Genomic DNA, 25,812 nt, shown 5'->3' with positions numbered 1-25,812 from the left:
TAGGGCACGTTGATATGGCAGAATTCATCAACAGGGTAGAAGATCCACATGATAACAACTTGCAGCAGCTGTTGGACAACCATATCCATCATGCATCTTCCTTTCCAGTTGCTGCCCTAGAACCTGAGTTCGTTCTTGCATGCGCCCATCATTTTGACAAGGAATCAAGAGTCATAAAAAATGATGATGGTGAAGCTATAATTCGTCTTGATGCGGATACAATTGAGAAGGTCTTCAGAATACCTCCTGCACCTGTTTATATGGAAATCATCAAAGAAAGTGCAGCAGGGTATTATGTGAAAAGGGAAAAAGATTGCAAGTGACACATCAATAGGTGGATCCAAGAGCCACGTCCTTCCTTCTCAAGGTGGGCAAAGTTGTACTGTTGTGATTTCAAATGGGAGATAGGAGACACCATCACTCTTTTTAGCAGGATGATGAGCCTTGAGCATTCCAATATCTTTGGCCATGGATGTATCAATTTATTATGTTCATACGGCAGTCACATCACATTTCATGGGGGGAAGTCATCAGCGATGCCTTGTGCGAACAACTTGCAGCAGTTCCTACCACCACGACCTTCTTCATGAATTCTTATTTGGTATATCTAGCAGCATCACTTAGACACTTTCCAGGTCTTTCTACGAAGGGTGATCGCTCGCTTATACCAGTTTGGGAATATTATGACCAGTTGCCATTGAAACCCAACAGACTGCATTTTAGAAGGGTCCAAGATGCATTCTTCGGATATTTCATGTGTCAGTTTGACATGGATCTCGGGAACAAAAGAGTATTAGATGAGGCATGGGTCAAGGTGTCTGAGTATGGGTGTTTGTTCCTGCAATTTCCCACCTTCACTTATATGAGGATTGGATGCTATGATGGTCAGCCATACATGCTTCCAAGATACCCAACCGATAAGATAATTCTTATGGAGTTGGGAAGACAGATCATGGCTGTTCATATTTTTCAGTCTGCTAGACACAAGGTTGGAATGGGGATCTCTACCACAAACCCATTAAAAATTGGTCAACTCCCTTGTCACATCTGTGAAGGCTAAGGCCATGGAGGCTGAATTGCAGGAAATCAAGCTTAAGAGGTTCAAACCTAGAGCTGATTTTGATTATAGAGGTATGAAGGAGAAGATCAAGAAATCCTTTGTGCATGTTCATCACATTGAAGACATTTGGGTAGATCTTCGCACAGAAGCCGAAGTTCTGAAGATGGATTACTGCAGGCTCACTGTTGAGCAAATTGTTGACTTGAACTTGGTGGATATCCCACAAGGGATGATCGATAACGGGCATATACTTGATCCTAAATACACTTCACGGAGGGTTGAGGAAGCTCCACTTCCTTTGATCCAATGGTCACACAAGGAGTGCGTCTCCATCCTTGACATATTTCAGCCTATCTTGGCCAACACTAATGCATGGCTGAAAAGTAATGTTGTTAGACTTATCAAAATCAAGGTTGGTAAAGAAGATGATTCTACGGGGCCTCTTGGACGGAAGTCTGAGATTCAGATTGATAACAAGGAGGGTGCTTCATCTTTGGGCACAAGGATCAAGTTACGAGTCAGTCGTGCAGTAGTGCTTCCTCCCGAGGAGACGACTATTCGTGGGAAGGAGAAATCATGATTCCATGTTCAGGTGATCGATCTGGATAATCCAGAAGAGGGGCAGTAATCTGCTGATGCTCCTAAGTCTCCAGTTTCAGACTCGCTTCACAAGGTCATTCCTCCAGTTTCCATTGAGATGCCTCTTTCTCCTCCTGATTTGCTCGTAGATGAGTCTCCTCAGAATGTAGTTCCCATTTTGGCATACGAGCCTTCTCCTGATCAACAACAAGAAAGTGTGTTCAAAGTTCCTGAAGATAATCCCACTTGCATTCAGTTATCAAAAATTGATACTTCCACTTCTGGTTTTGAAGAATTCATGAGGCAATCTTCATGTCCATTGGTAACTAAGCAAACCGTGGTCGCTGTCCAAATAGATATTCCTCCCAGGGTGACCATGGTAATTCAAACAAAAACTGCTTCTCCTTTGCCTACGACTGCTACTAGAAGTGAGTTGATGACTTTGCCTCCATGGCTTAGTTCTTTCACCCCGAAAAGGAAAAAGCAAGAGATCTCACCTGATGCCTTTGACTACCAGCAACTCAAACAGTCCAGATCCAAAGTTGCTAAGAAGGCCAAGACTATCTCTAGGGTAACTGTTGATAGCAACAAGATGAAAGTAGCTGAAATTGTGGAACCTATTGCAGATAAGCCACTTGATGAAATGTCAGCTGCTGATTATAAGGTTACAAGGATAGAATTGGGCAAGCAAACACATGAGGTCATTAAACATGATGCTCAGTTTTCTGTTGCTTCACTGGTGCAAAGGTGTGACGATCTTCTTGCAAAGAAAGACAAGCTAGAAGAGGAAAACCGACAGCTTATGGCAGCCATTCATAAAATCACAAAACCTGCTGCTGAAGGGAGTAACTCCATAGGTTCTTCTGGTTCCCAAGAATTGATTCGTGAAGTGGAAAGGGCTGCTTAAAAAGTACAAGCACTGGATTCCTAGGTTGATCAACTTCATGATCAATGTGTACAAGTAGTAAAAGACATTTTTCAAATAATGTCTAAGTTGGAAACCATTGAGGAGAAACTGGATCAGACTTCTAACACTTTCAAAAAGAATTTGGAAAGTGTTGAGAAAAGTCTAACAATCTGGCGTACCGTGCCCCAACAACAGCTGAGTATTTTGCAGGAGCACGCCATCATCTCTTCCAGGGTCATGTACTTGGAATTTGAAGAACTCATGGAAAACAAGACCCTTGTTCTTAAATCCCTCATTGAGGAGATCAATGATGCAAGGAGATTCCGGGATGAAGTTTTCCGAGATATTGTCTCACATTGTGAAAGGGCCTCTTGCAACATAGTAAGTCAGGATGGAGAGCTGATTCCAGAAGAAGAAGTTTTTGCTGATTTACAGATGAGGATTCATAATGAATGGAGGAGCGAACAATTCTCAGCAGCTTCGATTCAAGCATTGATGAAACATCAAGCCTTTCTGCATGAAATCCAGTCTATTCTGGATAAAAACAATTCTGCATTCCTCCGGTGTCACGACACTATTGTGAAGACCATGGTTGTTGCCAAGAACACCCATGAACCAAATCCCGATGAACTACAAGCGAGCATCCAAAAATTTCAAGGATTTGTGTCTTCACAAAATGCAATTTAAGTGTTTTTTTCAACACTTAGTTGAATTTTCCCTCTTTTGTAATCTTTAGTTGTAATTTTGTTTTGACAAGTTACATGTAAAAGTATTTTTTGTAAAATGCAAGTTACACATTACTTGCACTTTTGTAATTACATGTAAGGCAACTACAAGTTGTGTCCAATTAGGACTGTAGTTGGAATAAGTCTTAGTTAGTTGGAGTAACTCTTAGTTAGTTATTGCAGTCTCAGTTAGTTATTGAATGAGTCTTGATGGTTGAGAGAATCTCTCAAGTTAGTTAGGATCCTCCCACCTTTATCTCAAGTTAGTTAGGATACTTGAGGAGTCAATTGTAATTATCATCTTTTGGGAAAGCAAGCAAAAACTCTGCCAAATTTACAACAAGAAGTCCTTGAGCTTATGTATGTGAATTGAAAGTTTTGAAGAATAATAAAGAAGGATTACTCAAGTTTTGAGTCTTTGAGCTACATGTTTGAGTTTGAATCTTTTTATTTCTTCCATGCAAAGTGTTTCTAAAGGAGCTTAGTCTAATCTGATTTGAAGTCTTTGAGCTGCAAGTAGAAAAAATTAATTAAAATAGGAAAATCTCTAAAAGGAGCAGCAAGTCTTTGAGCTTGCGTCTATTCTTGAGGAAAAATTATTGTTTGATAAGAAATAGCAACAAGTCTTTGAGCTTGCATTAGTTCTTGTCTTTGTGTTGAAAGAATAGATTATTCCAGTCTTTGAGCTGTTGTCGTTTATTCGTTGTAAAATTTAGTACAGAAAAGGGTAGATAGGACTTCCAATAGTCAAGTCTTTGAGCTTGATATTGCTGTCCCGTCCTGAAGGAAGTGACGGGAGTCTTTGAGCTTTCAGGAAACTTCATTTCCTTTCTCTCATTTTAATTTGAAGTTGTTACCATTATTATACATTTTCTTGCTATCACTTTTCTAAGGAGAGAAAAGGATATAGGCTTCCTTGAAGAAAGAAGGAAGACCGCTGTCCCATCCTGTTTTTATTTCAGTTTTAGATAGATAGGGGGAGCCTTCCCTTAATTAGGAGAGTTTTTACTCGTGTGCTATGGTTGAAACCACAATTTTGTATATTTCTCCAAGTGTACAAAATTTTCAACCAACAAGATCAAAACCTAAAAACGTAAACCCTAAAAGCAATTAATAATAAATAATGAGTTAATTATTAATATTCTTAAGTTTAGCTTCCTAAATTTAGCTTAAGTGAAATAGAGAAAATGTGACTTAATAGTTTAGTCAATATGATTTAATTAATTAAGTAAACTAATATCTTTACTCTAACACCCCCCCTTAAGATGAAGTTAGGGAGAAGATAAAAAAACAAATAAGGACTAGATGCTAGAAAGCTAAAAATGGGCCCTGACAACAAGGTCAGATGAGGTACCCAAGTACAATGAAATCTCTGTAAAGTGGAGAAAAAGGAGAAAACCCAGTGGGAACAAAACTCCTCTCCAAGAAGAGATGAAATCTCAAGTGAAGGACTAAGAAGCCTCTAAACAAGAATGTTCCAAAAAATAGGAACGAAAGACGAGCATGAAGAATTACTGAAGCATGAAGAAGTTGCAAACACTGTCATTGAATGACTGCTATGATGTTGAAATAAGAACCTCCTCTAAAATAAAAGATGATCAGGATCAAGAAGACATGAATCTGCATGAGTGCCCTCAATGACACTACTCGAATCTAAATCAGATGGCAAACACAGGCAAAACATTTGGAACCCAAAGATATAGATGACACAAGTACCAATAGTATGAAGAACTGATCAAATAAAAAATGGAAGTCGCCTCCATAAATAGGAATGCAAGAGTGTCCATATGGTAAGTATTTCATCTCACCGAAATGCATGGGTGACCAGCCGCTGCATTCGTCTAGTACATAGGAACAAATACTTAATACATAGCTCACTCTAACGAACCAAGGAAGCATTAGAACCAACAACCAATAGGAGAACCCCCCCATAATGCTGACAAGGGAGAGGTGACAAGTACACTGAAACTCAATGCCAGTTAAAGGCTAGTGTCATGGAAGGAACTCTCACTTGACACACATCATGAGGCTAATGTCATGGAAGGAACACTCACGTGACAAAGGTAGATGGCAAACAAAGACAAATATCAAACCCCCCCCATGACATTTTATAATGGAGTGCGAGTACAATAAGACACAAAATGTGCAAGATCCCAAGCATGCAAAACATAGTGGCACTTTATCTTAGTGCATTTGCAAAAAAAGAAAATGCTTACAAAATGATGTATACAATGCTCAAAGAAGACAAAAGGTTGGAAATACATGAAGAACAAAAAAAAAAAGTCATCCCACACAAACGAGAAGCTTCCACGATCTCATATGTCCAAGTAAATCGCCAGAGTGTGAAAACACAAAAAATTGAATAAAATGTACCTAGAGTAAAATCTAGAAGAAATGCATGGATGACTGTGAATATCTCTAAAACATCGTCCTGAAGCTGCTAGAATCGCGAAAAACAGAGAAACTAACGAAACAATATGAGCTTGGGATTGAAAACAACACCTCTGACTTAAAATGGTTGTAGATTACACCAAAAACAAAAACATGTGATGAAACTCACATATTTGAAAAGTAGACGAAACCAGCTTTCTGACGATATTTCATTTGCTAAAAAATGATATCGTATGCCCAAGTTATGGCCAAAAGAAAAAAACCTCTCTTTTAGGGCACAAAGAGGATCACAGAGGGCCATGCAAGTTGTTCGTACTGCTGAATATACCGTTGACATCAGCATGATATCATGATGACATCAGCACTGATGCAATGTACTTTTGTTGCAAAGGGTTGACTTTTTTTTTAAACTAAAAAAAAACTTTTAACATGATGCACCAACTTGATTCTTTTTTCAACAAAAAAAATAAAAAACCTAGCAATCAAAATTTATTTATTTTTTTACTAGCCAGTTGATTTTTTTTTTTGAAAATATTTTTGACGCAGGTGCAGGTACGATTGTATGGATTTTCGTGTCTCAAAAAAACGTGCCAAAAAATCATGTCCGAGATGCCCCTGTCACTGAAAATAGGCAAATTATATATCAAAATTCATGGAATCAACCTTTTGAATCCAATCGTGAGGTCCTTTTGGGCCCAAATTGCTCCAAAAAATAGGTGCCCTTTGGATCACAAAAAAAAATTGAGCCTTCAAACCCTCACAGATCTGGCTCCGTGAATAAAAAATTGACAAACAAAAGGTCAATCTTGACTATATCCCATGTGTCAGATTCAATGGTGAGGTTCAAATCAACCAAAATTGCACAAAATACCTGCTCTGATAAAATCTCTCAATCTGAAGAACAGGAAAGCCTCAGGTCTGAAGCTCTGATACCATGTAAAAGTTGTTAAATACAACCTCACAGAATCCAGTGAATCCCTGTATGCAAATAACCTGTCACAGCAATGGAAGATTCACAAAATACAAAGATTGCTTTGAAAACCTAGAGCAAAAGAATGCAATAAATGATAATCAGATTAATGAATTACAAAAGGGATCAATCCTTATAAAAGGAGATCAAAACCTAAAAACATAAACCCTAAAAGCAATTAATAATTAATAATGAATTAATTATTTTAATATTCCTAAGTTTAGCTTCCTAAATTTAGCTTAAGTGAAATAGAGAAAAGGTGACTTAATTATTAAATCAATATGATTTAATTAATTAAGTAAACTAATACCTTTACTCTAACACTAACATCACTTACATTTGTAAGAGATCTATCATAAATTACTATTGATATTGATTCTTTTATAACCTGTCATTACCCAACTTAGGAGCCCACCTTCTCCATGCAAAGGTGTCTTCATACACTCGTCCATTCAGTCAAAAAAATTGTTATAGGTTGTCATAATTTGTCATATGTAGGCGTGTCATAATATTTGTTATAGATTATATCATGAATTTGTCATTATATGACACATGACACCTACCTATCAATAGTCCAAGATCCTCTAACTTCCTCATGCGAGGAAAAAAATCCATATCACTTTCCTAGTATGATGATAAGTCAACATGCCAACTCACACAAGATGACAAAATAAAAAGTGCAAAAAAATTCATCTAGTCCTTCTCATAAAATTAAATCAACTATTAAATAAATAAGTCTAATATACCATAATAAGCACATGATATACATGGGGAAAACCCGTTTGGAAGAAAAATACTACACTCCAAAAGAACAATACTTTGTATTTCTAGTAAGTTTATCAATTATAATACACTATTAGCACATAACTTCTTTAACAAGATTATACAAACAACAACCCAAAATCTTGATTAATTCTAGTAGCATAACACTTCACTTGCAAAACATAACATACATCATTCTTTCTAATACAACTTTATATAAAGAAATACAACAAAGGAGGAAACTTCTGAACCGAGCCAAATGAGATGGGTTTCCAAATCCTTTTGGTAAATTTTTCAACCACATGTAAGCATGCAAATGACAAATGTACATCATCCTTTGACTCCTCATTCAAATTTCCAAAGTTGGGTGCCCTTAATTTACCATGTTTAGTATGACAAATGCTCTTACACATCTTACATTAGCCAACGAAACTATCACAACTTACAACACTTACATATGTAAGAAAATTTGTCATAAATGACTATTAATAACCAATTCTCTTACAAACCTATCATTACCCAACTTGAGTGCCCACCTTCTCCATGCAAAGGTGTCTCCTGACACTTATCCATTCTATCATAAAATTTACCATAGGTTTTCATAAGTCATCATAAGTAGGTGTGTCATAATATAAGTCATAAACTCTATCATAAATTTGTCATTACATGACACATGACACCTACTTATCAATAATCCAAGATCCTCTAAGTGGGACGCCTACTTCCTCATGTGAGGACAAAAACTCCATGTCACCTTCTGAGAATGATGACAAGTCAACACATCAACTCCTACAAGATGACAAAATAACATGTACAAACAAAATTATCTAGTAGGCTCATAAAATTAAATCAAATATTAAATAAATAAATTTAATTGCCAATGCTAAGACTTGCAAAGGTTCAGACATGCCAATCCCAACAATTTCTACATAGCATATATAATACATAAAATAATAAATAAACTAGTATAGATGTCTTAAATAGATCTATCTAAATAAATCTTGAGAGATATCAATTGGAGCTATTTTAAAATTATTTAATTTTGTACTTTAAATTATATTTGACATTTAAATTTTATTGTATTTAAATTATTTTTTTCTTTTCTAATTCAATTTTTGTTCTAATTTATAATATTTGATTATTTGCTCTAAGAAATGGCTATGAAGGTAGCCACCCATAATGTAGAGGCAATAGGAAGTACAAGAACAAGAGAAAATAATATGTGACAAGAACAAATTATATTCTCATCAAGATGCAAATAGATCGATCAACTAGATTCACATACAATGTACACGAGTCTGCTTATAAAGACAAAGTACACAATAATGATATGTGGCCCAATGAGATTCAAGGGTAGGTAGGATAAAATAATAGATAATTCCACTAAAGGTGGATCACCCACCTCGGTGGAATTATCATTCCACCTAAGAGGATATGAAAATGTGATAACCAAAGGTGGAATTTCTCCTACAACTATATTCCCTATATATGCAATTCCCTAAGTGTTTCCTATGCAAATTACTATGATATGCATTATCCTAAGTTAACTTAAGTAAAGTGTAATTCCATGAGATATAAATTACACCAACATTTACATCTACTTTTTTATATTAAATTTTAAATTTTTTATCATTTAAAAAAAATAATTAAAAATATTTTTTAGCAAATTAATTACTCTTAATGTCTACTAATAATTTGAAAGTATATTTGTTAATTATGAAATGGTAGATTAATTTTTTAAAATGTTTTTTTTTAAAAATATTTATATAAAACTTATAAATTTGATGAGGTCATATCTTTGTTTTTATGTGTCATTTATTTTGAATATATTATATTTATAATTAATATTAATATTTTTACATGTAAATGATTCTCAAATTTAAGCGAAAAGTAAAAGTTTTTCTTAACATTAACATGCTAAGCTCGTTACTCTCCACCCCTTGTCATTGTAGAATGCATCTCAACATTGATAAATTTAAATTAATTATTAATAATTTAATATACAAATAAATAGTATAGATATCTTAATAGTTTAATATATAAATAATAACCAATATGAAGGCACTTAGTTATTGTCAATAACAATTTTAATACTTCAATGTATTTAAGATATCTATGTTAGTATTATAAATTAAATAAATATAACAAGTATGGTTAATTTTATTATAATATTATTTAATTTAATAATCAAAACAATTTTATAGTTTACTCATACTAATTTTATAAATTTTCTTGTTAGGCAAATGAATAAAATTATTTATGCTTTTTTTTTATTATTAATATTGGAAGAAGTAAAAATCAAAACAAATTATAAAACATAAAAATTGCTCCAACAATAATAGCACTTAGCATGCTCAAACCAACTAAAGACCAACAACATACCCCCCCTCCCCTAAAAAAAAAAGAAAAAAGAAAAAAGAGAAAAACTTATTACTTATGTTGAAATTATTTAATATATATTTTAATCTTATTACTAAGAAAAAATGAGTCTAATTTGTCAACAAATTAAATATATCCAAACCATTCTTAAAAAATATATAATTAGTAAAATACAAAAAGGAAATTTTTATTTATAAATTAGATTTTAGATTTTATCTTTATAACCTTAAAAAATAATTTAAAAATATTATTTTGGAAGTATTACTATTCATAAGTTAGATTTTACTTTTTCTTATCATGTTATATGTTTCTTAATTATTACTATAAAATTATTTTATTTAACATTTTTTATTAATATGCCATTACTCATAATAATTTTATAAAAAAAATTACATCAAGAAATGAAAATAAATTATTTATCCTAGTTTACAATATAGAATTTAATCTCATAGACAATAATATATAACTAATAAAATAAATAAAATTTAAGTTATATTTTATATTTTAGTTTTTTACACTCTTTTTTTTATCATATTGATTATTTCTTAATTATTAATAATTTTTAGTTTGTGGGCTATAAAATTATTTTAATTAACAGTCACTTTAACACTATTATACTCCACCCCTTTAGAATCCTCCTCAATATTAATTAATTATTAAAGAAATAAATCTATATAAAGAAATGTCTTTATTTACTTTAAATTATATTTATAATAACATTTACATTTTATTCTTATTTTGTATGTATATAAAACTTATTTTTGTTGGTGTTTATTTTGAAAATATTATGTTTATAATTAATATTAATATTTTGACATGAAACGGTTGTCAAATTGAAGCTCAAAGATAAAAGTTTTTGTCAACATTAACTTACACTCCACCCCTTGCTATAGCGACATTAATAAATTGAGTAATATATATTTAGTATTTATATAATATAATATTGTATAAATTTTTAATATTAAATTCATACTATAAATTTATTAAAATATAACAAATATATTATAAAACACTCACGCATGGGTTGTGAAATTCTACTAAAGTAACAAATAGATTATTTAAACTTGCATATCTAATTTCTATGACATGATTTTTTATAAATATTTTTCTTTATAATTTTCAAAATTTACAATCATATCTATAAACCCATGGCATCATGGACTATAAAAGACCCTTTACCTTTCCTAAAATATTCAGTTTAGATAAAAATTTATCGTAACGTTAATATGACACACTCTCCAATACCTCGTGTAACCTCTTACCTACAATAAATACTAACTATAAAAGACCCTTTACCTTTCCTAAAATATTCAGGTGTAAGCTCTTACCTACAATAAATACTAACTATAAAAGACCCTTTACCTTTCCTAAAATATTCAGTTTAAATAAAAATTTATCGTAACGTTAATATGACACACACTCCAATACCTCGTGTAACTTCTTACCTACAATAAATACTTTAGACCAACCTACAATAAATACTTTAAGCCAACCTCTTGTTAAAGAATATTTTTAGGTTTTTTTTTTAAATTGTACATATCTACATTAACCAAAAATAAATGTAAATTACAATTGCTCCCTTGGGTGGCATACAAGTAGATAGTGCAATTGTGTGAGAAGGGCCCACCACTATAGCTTAAATATTAGTTTGAGCTGATATACTCATTGAAAATCCTAATCCTTTGAATCATAAGGCATCGGATGCTGATGCGAAGGCGGGAAATTGGTGCCCATATTTCTCGGCAAAAGGAATCAACGATCAGCCCGCAACCATACGAACGGCGCAGATTAACTCACTGCCCCCAACGGCTTTATTTTTGTCTGCACGACATTCGTCTCCCACTCCCATTCCCACTACTTGTCAGAGCTTCCTCGCCAATAATAAGCCTAAAAATGTCTCTGAAATAATTAATGTATCTTTCTGCTCTGCAGCTCGGACAGCCAAATTTTAGCCGCGTGTTAAAGTGGTAATAATGGCGGTGATGAAAAACATCAAAAGCTTTCAAGAAGCGCATCGAAAATTCGAGGCCTGCTTGGAGTGTACTAAAAAATGCCTCAGCATTCACTCTGAGAGGAACAACAATAGCGGTAATAATGGTGATGATGATGATTTGACTACCCCTCCTTCCCATTTTTTCAAAGTTTTGCTCGGCGATTTCGCTAATGTTCTGGTAACCATCTTTACTTTAACTTATGACTTATAATTTTAGATTTCAGGTTATACTGTTCATAGTGCGTGAAGTATTAGTACACTCTTCTGGATTTAAATGTAGATGAATTTAGAAGTATTTATGAAACACAGAACCCCGTTACACAGTCGAGTTCAGAAGAATCTAAGTTTCTGAATTAATGTACTGTGTATAAAGGAAAATGTACTATATTATTATTAATTTATTAATAGAGTAAGCTTTTAAATTGAACTGTATATTTTATTATTAATTTATTAATAGAGTAAGCTTTTAAATTGAACTGTATATTTTATGAATTGCGGAAAACTCTTACCATGTACTATTACTATTATATCCGTGAAAATGATTTAAAGAAAATGTAGATGAATGTGGAAAATTTCAACAACAAGAATTTTATGATTCATGGGACCACCTGCAGAATAAAAATTATTGTTAAGAGTTCCCTCCGCGGGAGCCTGCTGTTACTGCAAAGTTCAATGCATGGAGTTTCTTACATTTTATATATATTTTCTGCATACAAAATTTAGACATGATTTTTTTCCAGGAGGTCTCATGAATTTCTGTTACTCTTATTTTTTTACTTGATAGATAACTTTTAGATAAAAAATTTAGTGAAAAAGTTTAAGAAGGAATATGTAATTTTCATCTATTTGAAAAAGATAATTAGAACCTGTGATTGCATAATTTAACCTATGTCTCCATGTTGTTACTGATGAATGCTTAAATTTAAGCAGCTAGAGTGTTCCCATGTAAAATTTTAATTAGGAGAAAAGTATAAATTGGAATCTCTATCTGTTTTACTCGAGCAACAGCTGCTTAAAGATTGAAAATAAAAGCTTTGAAAAAAAGGGGGCTAGAAATAAGCAGTGGCTACTTATTGAAAAAAATGACATGTGGTTTCACTATTTTTTTCCTCTCATTTTTATTTGCCTAAAATTTTGCTTACAAATTTTATTTGCAAAAAAATTGCTAATAATTTCATTTACAAAATGATTTTAGAGGATTGCATAAAAATAAGCAGCTTTTTTACTATCCATGGGACCACCTGCTCCACAAATTGCTCCTCAAAAAGTTGAGCAGCTTCTGCTAGCCAAAATAAGCTGAGCAGCCGCATGAGGACTTGCCCTAAGCCCCCATTTTTGTACATAACTAGGATTACCGAGCTAAAATATAGCAACGCCTTTATTTTGGGAAAAAAGGTTCTAAAATTTTCTGTAAGCTATTAAAGAAATACCCATGGCACCTAACTTACTGTTGTAGTTTTCTTCTACTTGCTGTCTACACTGCATAAAACTTACATATTATGCATTTGTTTGGATCCTCAAATACATTCCTGGCTTATGAAATGCTTTCTTTTCTTAAGACATATATCCAAAAATAACTATATTGAAACCCATTTCTTTTGCGACTTCTTGTGTCTACCTTCTAAACAAAACTTCGAAACGCTTTTGTGTTTTGGGAACCTTTAGAAGCCTTTATATGGAGGCAAGAAATTTCCTGAAACATTTTCGGCTCATTCAAACATATTTGAACAATTCCAAACCAATTTTTAGGAGTTTTAGGAATGTTTTGTTTAGTGAAATAGTGAAACTTAGCTTTGTATGACATTTGGGTTTATTCAAAGACATGATATTCTTGATTGTTGTAATGTCCCCCCTACAATATTGCTCTAAAACTTGCCCTAAGATCACATTTGTGACCAATCAATGTTAGGATGTCATCTTACCAAATAAATATCTTTAAATGGTGCAGTCCAAGGTCCAAAACCTGCAATCATAATTGAAACAACACATGCAGATATACACATAGATATATTCAATATTTAGATAACTTCTCATATTCATAAAAATGTAAGCATATTGAAGTTGAAAGAAGGGACATGGAGGGTCCACCTGAAACACTTTTCTATACCAATCCTAAGAGGGTTGCCTACCACAACCCTCTCCCTTGGTGGCTTGTATCTGCATTCCCCATCCACATCTCATCTTCCTAAAGACACTTGCCACCTTGTGGGATTGGGCGAGGGTCGTGTTGTGACGTTTTCACAACATCGTCCCATTGCAAATGGGGACCCCCTTCTTTTTAGGCCCTTTTGGTCTTTTGGCTTTGTTTTTTGGGTCTTTTCGCAGCAGTCTCTCTAGTCTCTTTGCTTTGGAGGTGTTTGGGGGGTTGAATTGGTCAAGTCTACTTTTCGTTTGAGTGATTTTGGTGAAGTCTAGGGCCTATTTCGTCAATTTTAGGGTTTCTTCCTTTAGTCCTAGATTATAGGGGTTTCTTTTAGGGTTTTGGAAAAACTGAACATATCACTAGAATTAGAACCCCTCAAGGAACCTCCTAGTAAAATTTGAGCCAAAATGGAGCAACTTTCTATTTTTAGAAAGTTCCTATTTTTTAGAGATTTTACTGAGCCTTAGAATGTCTTCATTTTACCAAAAATCAAACTTACTATTTTTAGTGACTTTCTATTTATAGTAAGTCATTTTGTGTCCTGTTTTAGGGTCTAACGTTGACATTTTGAAAAGTTTCTATTGTTGGAAAGATTATTTCTGTCAGGACTATTCAGGCGAGCGATGAAGATCAAGCATTCACAACTATTTCTAAATCCGGAAGGTTTGAAAAGCAAACAAAATCAATCAAAAATGGCTAAGTGTTGGCATCAAGTCCTGGAGTGGAAAGCTCAAAAAATCATCCAAGTCTGGAAAGCAACATAAAATCCTTCAGTAAGTCAATCTGACATCCAAATGAAGGAGTCTGGCATCAGGGAAGGAAGAAAGATGAATTTCCTTCCCTCAGGCAATCTAGCGCCCAAAGGTGATGAAGGGTGCCAAAGGTAAGGAGTCTTGGAAAACATGAAAAAACATTGAATTCCATCACTTTTGGAAAACATGAAAATACATTGAATTCCATCACTTGGTCAAAATTCCGCCCTATTCCTCAGGAGGGCGCCAAAGGGAGGTATCCATGGAGAGAAAAGAAAATACCAAAATCCATGGTAGTAGGAAAATAGCGCCCAAGGAAGTCATAGGGCGCTAAAATGAAGTGCTCCTGGAAATGTTGAAAAATGCAAGAATCCATGCCCAGGTGGAATTTGTGCCCTATTCTTCAGGGGGCGCCAAAACATGATGACCAAGGAAGATTGCAACATGAAGAAGTTCCTTGCCTCGTGAAGAATTGCGCCCTAGATCAAGGAGGAGCGTTAAATAGAGGTAAGGATGGAAAATAGGGAGGAAGGATGAATTCCTTACCTTGAAGGAAATTCCGCCCAAGAAATTGACAAGGGCACCAAATAAAGGAAAACAAGAAATAGTGACTTCTTTCCCTGCATAGCGCCCAAAGTGAAACAAAGACACCAAAACACACAAGGCATGGGAAATCTTAAAAAGCCAAATTCTATGACAGGAAAGAATCAACGCCTTGGAAAGGTATTGAAATGGCTAAGGCAAGGATGAAATGATGAATTCCACCATGCAAAGTGAATTCCACACCCAAGCCGGAAAACTAAGGAAATTGTCTAAGGCATGAAAATCTAAGGGTCAAGGAGGAAAGGAAAAGCAGAAATCCCCTCGGGAATTTTTTTGAAATTTCCATTTTTAGACATCAAATCTTATCAGAATCTGAAAATTCTTGCAGATTTGGAATCGTGAAAGAATTCTCTCTCTCTCTCTCTCTCCTGAACCTGCGTCCTAAATTTTAGGAAAGTTCCTAAAAAATAGGAGATGGCGGAAAAATGTTGAAAATCTCTCCCAGAGCAAGGAAAGTTCGAAAAACTTCAAGAAAATTCTTCATGGATCAAATTCTTCCCAAAAAAAGTTTTCTCTCTCCAAGGGTTTCTCGCCAAGTGGCAGTAGGGTCAACGCATGAAGAATTAATGGAGCATCTTTCGCATGCAACCGTCACATTTAAGGCATTATGGCAAGTTCCTTTTGCATGCAACCGTCGCATGTGGAAATGATGGTGCATTTATGGCATGATGGGGTGATTTGTGCATATGGAGCATTCAGTGCATGTGGGCAAATTTGGTAAAAATGGTGCATTTAATGCACAAATGGATGTCATTTTGGGTATTTTGAATTAATTGTGTAAGGGCATGATGGGTTATTGATTGTTGATTCCCACCTTGTTGCATCATGTGTGGGGAATCTTCTAGGGTGAAACCCTAATTAGGGTTTTGCATGTAATCATGGCCTGAGGCCTATATAAAAGGGTGACCCCCCTCATTTGTAAAGGAGGGAGACTTGTATGAAATTGTTGTGATAAGTTTTGATATAATAATAGTGAAACATTGTTCTCTGATGGTATCCACTTAAGTTATTTTTTCAAGACTTGCATGGTTTCACCTTCCTCACTTAGAGTAGAATTTTATTTTCTCAATTGTTAGATAAAGCGCTTTGATTTCAATGGAGAATGTAATGGTGTCTGATGAATTTCCATGGTTCATACTTTTTGCATCTTGCTGATTGTAAGTTGCAGTGTAAAGTTAGCCTGAGCCACTAAACTTGTGCTAAGTTCGGCTGTGGACAGTGTTAGGATTGCACCATTTTGGGTATTCATATACACTTTCTCGATTTGAAAATCCTTCAACATCCTCATAAGATTGCATTGGTTCTCACGGAGTTGTAGTTGATCTTGGCGAAGTAGAGCTTGGTTTATTTGGAGTTCGTCCACTAGAGCACTATCTATTGATATCACTGCCCTTAGGAGTAGATTTAGATCCTTCTACACCCTTTCCCCTTTATTCTCAGTTCATTTTAGTTCGTTCGAAGTAGAAGCATCACCAAATTGCTATATCTGATGATGAAGTTCCACGCCACGTCAAAGAAGTGAAATAATGATTCAAACGTAAGGCCCCTTGAATTACCAGCAATCACATCAGCCAACTGAGTCACGTCCGTTACACGAAGAAACCTTGGAGTTAGCCGTTTGAACTTTCTACAATCTTAGCATACGGTTAAACTTTGATCAAGAGAGAGTGAAGTGACCATTGGTAACTTTATTCTGTGTTCGACTCTGTCATAAAAAACGTGTCAACAGGTCGTAAGTGGAATACTTGGCCCTCTAGATAAGTGATCTCTGGTTCTAGGGACCCTCTTGATCTACCCTAGAACAACTTCTTACCAGTCTAGTACATCCTTTTTGCTTACACCCCAGGCCCCTTCCTACAAGGTGGGTTTTAGTCACTTATCATGTTTCATATTCTATCATAAATTCATATATTCATACATTCTTACATATGTAGAAATAACATGTAGACATGTAATGCATGGCAATGATATCTAATTTACCACAGTCTCAATAACTGTTAGTAGTAATTCTGGAATAAGTATAGTTCTGCTGTGACAAATGGGACTGATCCTTCTTGGGGTCACTGTACCTGTCTTATGGAAGGATACTTCATTTTTATGCGGTAATTTGCTAGGGATATTGAATCTCTTTCAAAAGTTCGAACTGCTGGAAGGCTACTATCTCCTGTTCGATCTTCTCCTATTCAATCTAGATATTTTCTTATTATTTTATTACTATCTTTGTTTCTGACCTGCTCCTTATATCAATTTTAGGCCTTGTTCAATTTGCCTGATTCTGCAATAGATGCATATACATACTATTGTTGTGTAGTCACTGATTGTTGCATTATTCAATTTGTTGTCCCTTATACTGCTCTTAATATATTATTGTTGCTGCTCAGTGCTAACTGCCCTTAGGATTTATCTCTGCTTATGTCTGCTGTTCAATCCTACTCCATCCTACCTATCCTTCTTTATACTCCACCTTCATGTCTCATTGAGGGGACATCTCCTTGGAAAGAGATATCTCTTAAAAGGGTCATGTCCCTTCATTTCTGGTCTTAGTATTTAAATCAGATCTGCATTTCTGATTGTAGATTCAATTTATTTCAAATGAAGTTCTCTTTGAGGGAGTCACAACTTTTCATTTCATGCCTTTTAACCATTCATTAAACTTAACTAAATTTTAATTATTTATTTTTATTTTTTTTGCTTGGTAATTGCTTTTGACTGGAGCTATGAACCAGTGAGATCACATTGTTGAGGGGTCTCATCCTCAGTTTTTAGTTCTCCAAGATCAGCCAGGGACTTGAACCTGGGTTGCACCACAAACAATGCAACCATTTCACCGTTACACTAACATGTGATCCCATTAATTATTTTAATTTTATTATTAGTATTTATTATTAAATCCTATTTCAAAATGGGGACATTACAATTGTTTTTGGAAGCTTCCTGCACTTGAACTCCGCTTTTTGTTGAGAATTAAGAGAAGATAAAGAAATACAAAATCAGATTTAAACAAACCACTATTGTAGAGAAAATGAACACACCACAGTGAATTGTGTAGTTCACCATTCAAGGCTACATCTATGAGAAACACAGGGTAGTCTTCGATTCACTGTTAGCGCAGAATACAGAGTTTACATTCAGCGTTTATACAAATGTTTAACTCTCCAAATATGAAGAGACAGCCAGAAAATGAAAAGATGGGGAGGAGAGGAATGGTCAGATGACCGTTGGACTTAACATTTTTCACAATATAGATGTGAGCTTTTGACAATATTCCTTATGTTCTTTGAAACGTTTTGTATTTCTGCGTTCTTGCAATGCAACTCAATTTTTCAATTTTCACAAAGAAGCTTTGTTGAAACTCAGCTTTTCATAACATAAATTGATAGTGGTAATCCATGGAGGGGGCAACTGCTCCTTCAGGTTTGCGAATATGATGATTTTTTAATCCAAATTTGGTATGATGTAATGTCCCATATTAAGAGATAGCCTATTTTCCAATAATTAAACACATCTCATCATACTTATTATATTTTATTATGCATTTGTTAGCTCTAGGGAACAATTAGCATACATCATACAAGGGATAATCAACATAGCCAAGTCTAATCCCTAATCGATCCTAATGATCAACCTTAGCGGAGATTGGGAAGTATCATTGTTAGGGCGCCAAAAAACCATCCTCCACAAATAGTGCCTTTGTATGATGTAAAATATGCCCATTCCACCATAGGCCTTATCCATTGCCTTTGTATGATGTAGCACACGTCCATTCCACTGTAGGTCTTATCTACCTTGCGAGCTACTTATACTGCCTTTCCCTAACAAGTCCATATCCAATCCTAGCGTAGGCATTAACAGAAAAGCAAGGATTAGGCTATGAGTATACTAACTTCTCATGTATTATGAATATATATGAAATTAAGTACGACTGTCGTACATATTGCAGTCTATATTAATATAATTATTAAATTCTGCATAAGAACATGATCAGGCATCATATATTAAGCATACATATTAAGTACATTCCCATGCATACCACCAAGAACAAGGATGATATTGCCTGTAACTTAATAACAGTTTTGATCTAATCTGATTGATGGTGATGCCACTGGAGGCTTTTGATTCTTTTCCTTTATCTCTCTCAATGTGAGGAAGAGGTCATACCTCTTTGTCATGTATGCCCTTTGGCAAGAGGCACACCCTTTCACCATTACCACCCTTTGAAAGAGAGTAACTCTGCATTATTTCTGCCCTTTGAAAGGGACACAATCTTTCACAATCAGATCTGCACTTCTGATTCCCAAATTATCCCCCCTCAAATGAGGTTCTCTTCTCCCTTTTATATCTCATGTTTGAGGGAGTCAACTTTTCATTTCATGTCCCCAAAATTGCAAAATCTGTGGGAAATGTCCCAGAAACTTGGGGCCGACAGTGATTCTCAAAGAGGATGTCCCCCCGTCCCCAATATGGTTGGGGATGGCCAGCAGTCCCCCTTTTCCCAGCACATTTTAAAAAATAAAAAAGATTCAAATGCTCAAAAAAAAACATTTTTAATTTTATTACAGGTCTATAAAACTGAATTTTCACTCATATGATGGGTAAACATGTCTGAATCACTTCCAAAAGCACTTAGAAATGATGAACAACAGCCTGGAATAAATTTCACAAACACTTAGAACTCGGTGGTGCGTAAAAACATGGTTGCAGGTCTGCAATATTGGACTTTTCACTGATATGAAAGGTAAGCAAGTATGAATCATAGCCAAAAGCACTTAGAAATATGAATAATAGCTTGGTAATGAATTTCACAAACACCCAAAACTTTGTATTGCATACAGAAGCAGTTGTAGGTCATAATAGTAATGGAAGACTATCAGAATATCCTCCAACCAGAAAGAAACAATGAAGCAAACAAGTGCTGGCATATTGACAATGAATTCTGAAATATGAATGCATATCGAGTATTGACAATGAATTCTGAACACAAATGTGGTATGTTAAGGTTTTGTAATGTACATGTATATGCTTTATCCATGTTTTCATATGAATATAATGTATATATACATGCTTTATCTATTTTTCATATGAACATTTAAAATTTCCTTATATATTTGAAAATTGTCAAAAAAATTTGCCGTCCCGTAAACTCGTCTCGCTGTGTCCCCATCCCGGAAACTCGTCTCATTGTCCCTTGCCGTCCTTATCCCGGAAACTCGGGGTAACATAGTATATTAAGTATGCATATTAAGTACATCCCTATGCATACCACCAAGACACAAGGATGTTACTGCCTATAACTTAATAATAGTTCTGATCTGATCTGATCGACGGTGATGTCGCTAGAGGCTTTGATTCCTTTCCTTTATATCTCTCAATGTGAGGGAGAGGTCACACCTCTTCGTCATGTATGCCCTTTGGCAAGAGGCACACCCTTTCACCATTACCACCCTTTGAAAGAGTGCAACTCTTCATTATTTCTGTCCTTTAAAGAGGACACAATCTTTCACGATCAGATCTGCACTTCTTATTTAAATAAGATCTGCACTTTTGATTCCCAAATTATCCCCCCTCAAATGAGGTTCTCCTCTCCCATTTATAACTCGTGTTTGAGGGAGTCAACTTTTCATTTCATGTCTTTTGACCATTCATCAACGTAATTAAATTTTAATTATATTTAATTATTTTTTTATATTTTAATTTAATTTTTAATATTTCAATTTTATTATTGTTATTATTTTTCTATTTCAAAGTGGGAATATTACATATGGTCATATAATATATGTAACATAACAGATTGTAACAATGATATTTGATAATTCAGCATCAAATGAAAAATCAATACAAAATTACAGCCGGTAATCTTCATATTGCTCTTCATTGAGAGTGTCAATATCATCACTTAGAAGTAGCCCCAAGGTCATTGTCGCTAGCTGCACCATGCAAGTCTTAAGTAGGACCCTCCTCCACTAAAGAGACTACGAAAAGCCATGCAATAGAAGCATCCATGCTGAGACATTTAGGGCTACATCCCATTCTCTCATCTCCCACTCATTGTATTGATATGCTTATGTGATAGGAGGTACAAGTTGAAATACATTAAGATCAACTCCTCTACGTTTTTAGGAGCCAAATGATGACATTTAACTCAGTAGATAAATATGTACTCTGCTTCCACTTAGTTGAAGAACTTGTCATTGGTTATGAGTGGAGACAAAGTTAATACAACATTTGCGATTATAAAGTATAATGTATAGTTTCTAAAGAAAATTCAGTTAAAGAATTTTGAAGAACTTCAAAATTCTTGATAGGGTATTAGAGTCAGTTATTATTGTCAGCTGCAAAAGAGATTAAAGATGCATTGGCCATGGTCTGGTACAGTGTGGTATTGTGTGAGAACTGAGAAGTGTTGAAAAACAATTGTTTTTGGAACATGGTTGGCATACAGGCTTTTGTAGACATCATCCAACATATTGTTGGTGTGTCCATTAACTTGTAGAAATTTGAGTATCTCTCTCTTTATATATTTAGAAATTTCATATATCTAGATTCTATAGATATATCCTCTCATTGCTCCTAAAAAGTGGTCCTCGGAGTGCCATCTCCAAAATATGCCCCCACAGTCCTGCCGTAGCTGTCTTGGAAATGCTGTGGATCATAAATTTTATATTATTTGATTTACATGTAATCATCAGCAGAAAATAACTGATTATACAGCTCCATTGGGATTGAATGTATGTCTTTGAATCGCTAGATTCTGAAATAAATCTGCCACAAAGGCACTGAAAATCTCTTTGGAATATTATGACACAATTATTAGGCCTGCCATGAAACCTTCAACTTGTTTAGACTCTTAATCATACAGTGAACTGCAAACTTGAATTATAGCTTCCACAATTGGTAGTGCTAGGGAGAATATGAAACGTTGCACTTGAATAAAAATATCCCTTGAAACCATTGCTCAAATTGGAAGTGCAAGTTTGGACCAGTAATGGAGTCACCATAATGATCAATGCCCTAGCTATGACAGTGATTCTAAAGGGCTGCGCATTATAATCCAAACTCAGATTGTTGTTATGACAGTGGTACAAGAATTGCAAATACCATATGGATCCATCGTATATTCAAGCCTCAACTTACAATGGTACCTTGAAAATAATGATGTCATTTATATAAGTGACACAAGAGACTAGCTGTATGAAACCCTCTTCATTGCTGCACCTATGAAGTAATGTATCAATAGCAACTGCAGATCATAGGGAAACCATTATCATGTTCTATTGGCAATAATTTATATGGTGGATGGTACCTAACTGTTAGCACAATCCTTATATGTAGGTTGTGACCATACACTTGATATATTTCTGCCCAAAAAAGAATGGAAACTTACTCCAGCAGTCACAATGTGCCTACAATGCAAGTGTATCTTTATATCAATTTGAGATCCCAATGGTGAGCTTTTTATTTGCAATTGAGGTTGGAATACTAATTCACAACTCTGGGATTTTTATCCACACCGAGCAATCCTTCATGGATTAGAAGCTACATTTAATTATCAACCCATAGACGTGAACTTGAAATGAATCGACACTATATATGCACTATGGAAGCCTTCTAAGTTGTTCTAGTAGTTGTGTATAGAAAATAAAGTCAGAACAATAAACTGAATTGAAAACATCATAATGCTGGAAATAAAACTAACTACACAGCAGTGGCTACAAACAGACTAGTTTTTTGCAACAACAGTGGCTGCAAGTTGACTGTTCTAAAACTAATGAAACCAAATATGCTAAAACAAAACCTATCTTAAATAACGCACTACCAATAGTAAAGCATAATGAATAACAATATGAACTACTACAATTCTAACTATGATGGAGCCACAATTCCTCAGGTGGCCCTTGCTTGAGTTGCTTTAATTTATCATTAGCATTCAACATCCAATCTACAAGTTTTATTGCTCAAATCATCTTCTTATTGCAAATAAAATATTACATGGACATATATTAGACTTGCTGATTGAACATAGACACCATTAACAAGACTCAAAACTAAGTGGACACTCTCTCAACACTACTTCTCACAACTCAACAAGATCTCAGAGTTATGCATGAAGCTTGAGAGTTGGATTAATTACAAACTCAACAACTTATTACAAATGTCATTTCTCCCACAACAAGAAGGAGATGACTTATTCCTCAACAAACTAATAATAAAGACTAAAAAGAGTTGAGAGAGTTCTAATTCTTTTCAAACTCTTAAAACTATAAAATATAGTCATGACTGAACATGTGTACAAAACATGTTATAATTATTTATGAATCACCAAATATTGTTTTCACAAGTTTCTTCAATGTTCCTTGACTTCAATAACTCCAAATACACGAACTCGTCAAGAGGTAGCAGAGTCCAAGTTGAATTAGAACTCATTCCGTAACTACTGCTTGGAAATTTGCTAGTTTGTCTCAGTAAACTTCTGGTGAATGTTGCTCCTTAACTATTGTGAATCAGAGGCATTTAGATTTTTTTTTAAACTTTCCAAATCATTTTGAAGATCTGGATTTCATTAAGAAATGAGTGAGATATGCCCGTTTTACTAAAATTGGTTTTTTGACTTTTTCAGCACTTCCAATCAGTTGCCACATTTGTCAATTACCAACTTGTTCCTCCTCCTTTCTAGCCGTATGAGCGACTCAAACCACTCAAAAATAACATGTTAATCCTCCCAAAATACTTTACATTCAACAATAACCATTTATTATAATATTTTACCATTATTTGACATCAACTAGCTAGACATACATATGCATATCAAACACCATTAATCCTAGTTAATGCTTCATAAAACCAAAGTAATATTTGGAAATGTATTAGATTGGCATTGTAAACATGGGATAAAATGTCATAAATCATGGAATAATATGGACAATTTATAGGCTCATCATGCATTTAAAAAAAAAACCCTTAACTTCCCATCTTCAAACTTTTTTGACATCTTTTCTTTAGTCTTGACTTCCTATTTCAAGCTGCAATTAGCTTGGAAAATCCCCAATAAGGCAATGTTGGCATTGCTTTGAGTCTTTAACAACACATACCAATTTGCATTTGCAAGCAAAATATTATAAATTTATGTGGAATTTGTAAACTTGGCAAACTTGTAAAATATCAATCATTTTTGCTCCAAATCCATATTTGCTCACAAATCTTCAATATATTTCTCCTTCAATCCAATCATTTCGCACATGTATGAACTCTGCATGAATTTGCCAAAGATTGATTAAGTGGGTTTTGGTCCACAAAACCAACATTCACCTTAAGGTTTTCATCCACAAAACCAACATTCACCTTAAGGTTTTCGTCCTAGGGCCCCTAAGCCAAATAGTTGAACAAAAGCTCAGACTCTTGAAGAGAATTTTTCCAAGAGGAATAACCAAGAATGCTCAAATGAGTTTCCACATCCTCCTTTTAAAACCCCCTTGGAACTTTCTGGAATTTTAATTATAAAATCACTTTTTAAATAATTATTCATTTTGCTCCATAAAAGTGACTTTATAATAATTTACTTTATTTTGGGCCCCAAGTAAAGTCGCTTTATAAAAATAAAATATTCAATTTAAAACATAATTAATTAAATGCAAGTTGCTTGAAAACATTAGTTTAGACCAAAGATGAAAAACTCTTACTTGGCAATAACTCTTTTAACCCAAAATTTTTGAAAACTCCGGACTTGGCAAAAAATTGAGAAAAAATCGGCAAAAACTCGGCAAATTTATCGAACATTTGAAAATATATAATTCTTAAAATATTCTTGAAAAACACATATACACTAAATTTGTAGAACATATTACTGATTTCCATCATATATATATCAAGGGTTTGAGTTAAATACATATCATACACCAAAAAATAAGTGCAACCTCTAAATGAATTTGAGTTCAATACATATTATAGAGGATTTGCATTCCTTGAATCTCCTTTTTGTAGAATTAAAGTTTTGCTATACTTGACAACTTCCATAAAATAGATACTTTGTTCAATAGCTGGCATTGGCATGTGCAGACAAAGCCTTTCAAATTTTCAGCTCATCTCATACACATTGATGAACGAATAAATCGATTTTCAGCTCATCTCATATGCAGAGTTATTTGAGTTTTTCTCCCAATTTTTTGCGATTTTTTCCAATAAATCACCCCAGTTTTTTCAAAAAATCGCTAGTGTTTTTTGCAAATTAAATTGTGGCCATAAATGGCTTGCGGTAAATTGGGAGTTAAACGATTGTTTGTAGATTTTTTCATCTATGGTTTAGACAACTTTAATTAATTAAATTATTTCCTTTTGAGCAACTTGGGCCAAATATGGGGACATCAATCAATCATGTACGTGTCATCATTTATCCTTTTCAAGATTCTACAAGGACCAATTATTGTGGGCTTTAAATTTTTATAATTACCTTGAGGGATACCCCTCCTTACATTTGTACTATGATCAATTCTCCTTTTTGAAAGAATTTTCCCCTGCTATGTAGATCACCATTTTTCTTATATTGTTTGTTTATTG

General features: G+C 34.3%; 1 protein-coding gene across 4 annotated transcripts in view; it reads left to right on the top strand.

The window, feature by feature from the left end:
• Window positions 1-11,518: 11,518 nt before the first annotated feature.
• The window catches only part of LOC131077562 (B3 domain-containing protein Os01g0723500), a 145,111-nt gene continuing 130,817 nt past the window's right edge, over window positions 11,519-25,812 (top strand). The window contains exon 1 of one of the 4 annotated variants that reach the window (XM_058015082.2): window positions 11,519-11,944. In XM_058015082.2, the coding sequence (XP_057871065.2) occupies window positions 11,747-11,944 (198 nt within the window). In that variant the 5' untranslated portion in view covers window positions 11,519-11,746. The remainder of the gene's footprint in view (window positions 11,945-25,812) is intronic. The other 3 variants (XM_058015084.2, XM_058015085.2, XM_058015083.2) reach the window with 3 other exon arrangements.

The sequence above is a fragment of the Cryptomeria japonica genome, chromosome 6 (assembly GCF_030272615.1).
Source record: "Cryptomeria japonica chromosome 6, Sugi_1.0, whole genome shotgun sequence".
NCBI lineage: Eukaryota > Viridiplantae > Streptophyta > Pinopsida > Cupressales > Cupressaceae > Cryptomeria > Cryptomeria japonica.
The sequence above is the reverse complement of the archived record's forward strand: the minus strand, read 5'-3'. Positions and strand labels throughout refer to the sequence as shown.